We start from the raw sequence: 2,080 nt of genomic DNA on the forward strand, positions 1-2,080 counted from the left end.
GATAGGCTGGTGGTGGGCCTGCAGTCCGAACAGACAGAAGAGGTGATTTCAGGGAAACTCCGACTGGCTCTTGGTGGGATCCTGATCAACAAGGAACGGATGATTGTTCAGGTATATTGTATTGATCCACCTGTGATATTCTACATGGCTTTACATTTTCTTTTATCTTTCTTGTTCAATAGATACAACATTTTGGTAATTTGTTAGTTATTTGGTCCATTTTCCTTTGCCTCATGTAATGATTCACTATAGTTCCTGTAATGACTTTCAACAACATACAGAAAAAAAATCATGAACTGTTCATGAAGCTGATGAAGTTTTCTCAGCTGGAACACAAAAACTCCCAAAGGTACTATGACTGCAGATGTGGAAGAAGTATTCAGATCCTTTACTTAAGTGAAAATACTAATACCACCCTATGAAAATATTCGGTTACAAGTAAAAGTCCTGCATTGAAAATATTACCTAGGTAAAAGTAAGTACGCATGATCAGGAAAGACTCAAAAAACTCAAAAATTATTCTCAAAAATATTTAGAAAAAACACCCCGAAACACAAAAGTAGAGAGAAAAAAAAGCAGAACAAACACTCCAAACCTCAAAATTATAATAAGAAAAAATACTACCAAAGGTCATTTTTTTTTTAAAAAAAGAAGAAAGAAAGACTTACAATTAAATCAGAATTATAAAAATATCAACAAATCACCCCAAACTTCTGAATTAAAAAAAAAAATCCAACAAATGGCAAAAAAAGAATAATTATAAAAATAAAAAAACACAAAAAAAAAGAAAGAAACTTAACACCACGATGTGATCAGCAAATTTGTCAGATTTCAACTGTACCACTGTTAAATGTCCATGTTTATCATCTTGCAGTTCATTCCACTAAAAACACAGTTGCGTTCTTTGCCACAGTTTGAGCCGCAGATGGACGGCTGTGTGCGGGAAGGCAGCTGGCTAAACCTCAGCGTCCCCTGGGAGGCAGAGGCGGAGGAGCTCTGGCCCTGCTATCAAAACGTCCAACCTGGCAGCTTCTTCCCTGGCACTGGATTTGCCATTTTTAACACCTCAGGTGGAAACATTGTGCTCTATTATACAAGATATAATAACAAGCTTTCCTGGATGATGCATTCTTGCATGGCATCACTAGTAGCAATATACTTTTATTTATTATATGTTGCATTCAGATTAATTTTGCACGTTATTCTTCTGTCCGCAGTTTTCCACATTGAGGCAGATCTTGGGGTCAAGACTGAACTGTGGGGAGATTTTAGTGAGATGGATGGGACCATTTTGAGCCTCAAGGCTCCTGGGCAAGAGCTTATGTTCGCTTTAGTGGCCAATAATAACACAAAGGTACGCACATCAATCAGACATGAGCCAAAATGAATTTGCTAATAATACCTAGCATCTGTTTAAAACTTGTCATGGCACTGTAATGTTTTCTTACATGAACATGTGCGTCATGTAGGGGAGAGCGGGGTCGGTTGCGACAGGGGAACAGTGCCTTTTTAGCAAGTCGGAAAGCAACTATGCTATACACCATGCTCATACTCAGCCACACCCTCTTCATTTTCACCTTCAAAGTAGAGACCTTCTGACTATTTCTCAAATTGTATTCACATATTTAAAATCTACAACGTGTAAGTACATTTTTGGCTCTTTTGTTATTTTACTTCTTCCATACAGTTTTTAAGTCATGCTACATACAAAAAATACTGCATTATAGTATTGTTTATGGTTCCTGTCTTTTTACAAATTAACAAAAAGTGGGAAAAAACAAGGAAAAAAGCCTCTTGCATAAACTTCATATAGACCAGGCATGTCCAAAAACTTATTAACTTAAGCTTATTTCATGTTGATATATAAATGTCCCAACTGACCCCGCTCTCCACTTATCCCCATCACATAAACAGATTGGAGACTGCTATGAATTTATCCACAGCGTAATGTCAAGTTATTTCTTCTGTCTTTTTGTTGAATTTGCAGGAGGTCACACTCACTTTCGGCAAAGAAAAAATCAGTTTGAAAGACACTTTGAAGAGACTGGTGATAAACTTTCACACAGATTTTCTGCAAGTG

At 36.9% G+C, this 2,080-nt stretch overlaps 1 protein-coding gene across 1 annotated transcript; it reads left to right on the top strand.

The window, feature by feature from the left end:
- Nucleotides 1-3: 3 nt before the first annotated feature.
- LOC121963654 (growth arrest-specific protein 6-like) lies at nt 4-2,077 on the top strand (the record flags this gene model as incomplete). The annotated part of the gene is made up of 4 exons (XM_042513928.1): nt 4-111; nt 914-1,070; nt 1,218-1,354; nt 1,988-2,077. Coding segments are annotated over 4 exons (492 nt in total), but the record flags the coding sequence as incomplete, so codon positions are not given.
- Between the last annotated feature and the right edge of the window lie 3 nt (nt 2,078-2,080).

This window comes from Plectropomus leopardus, unplaced genomic scaffold, assembly GCF_008729295.1.
Source record: "Plectropomus leopardus isolate mb unplaced genomic scaffold, YSFRI_Pleo_2.0 unplaced_scaffold12018, whole genome shotgun sequence".
Lineage (NCBI taxonomy): Eukaryota > Metazoa > Chordata > Actinopteri > Perciformes > Serranidae > Plectropomus > Plectropomus leopardus.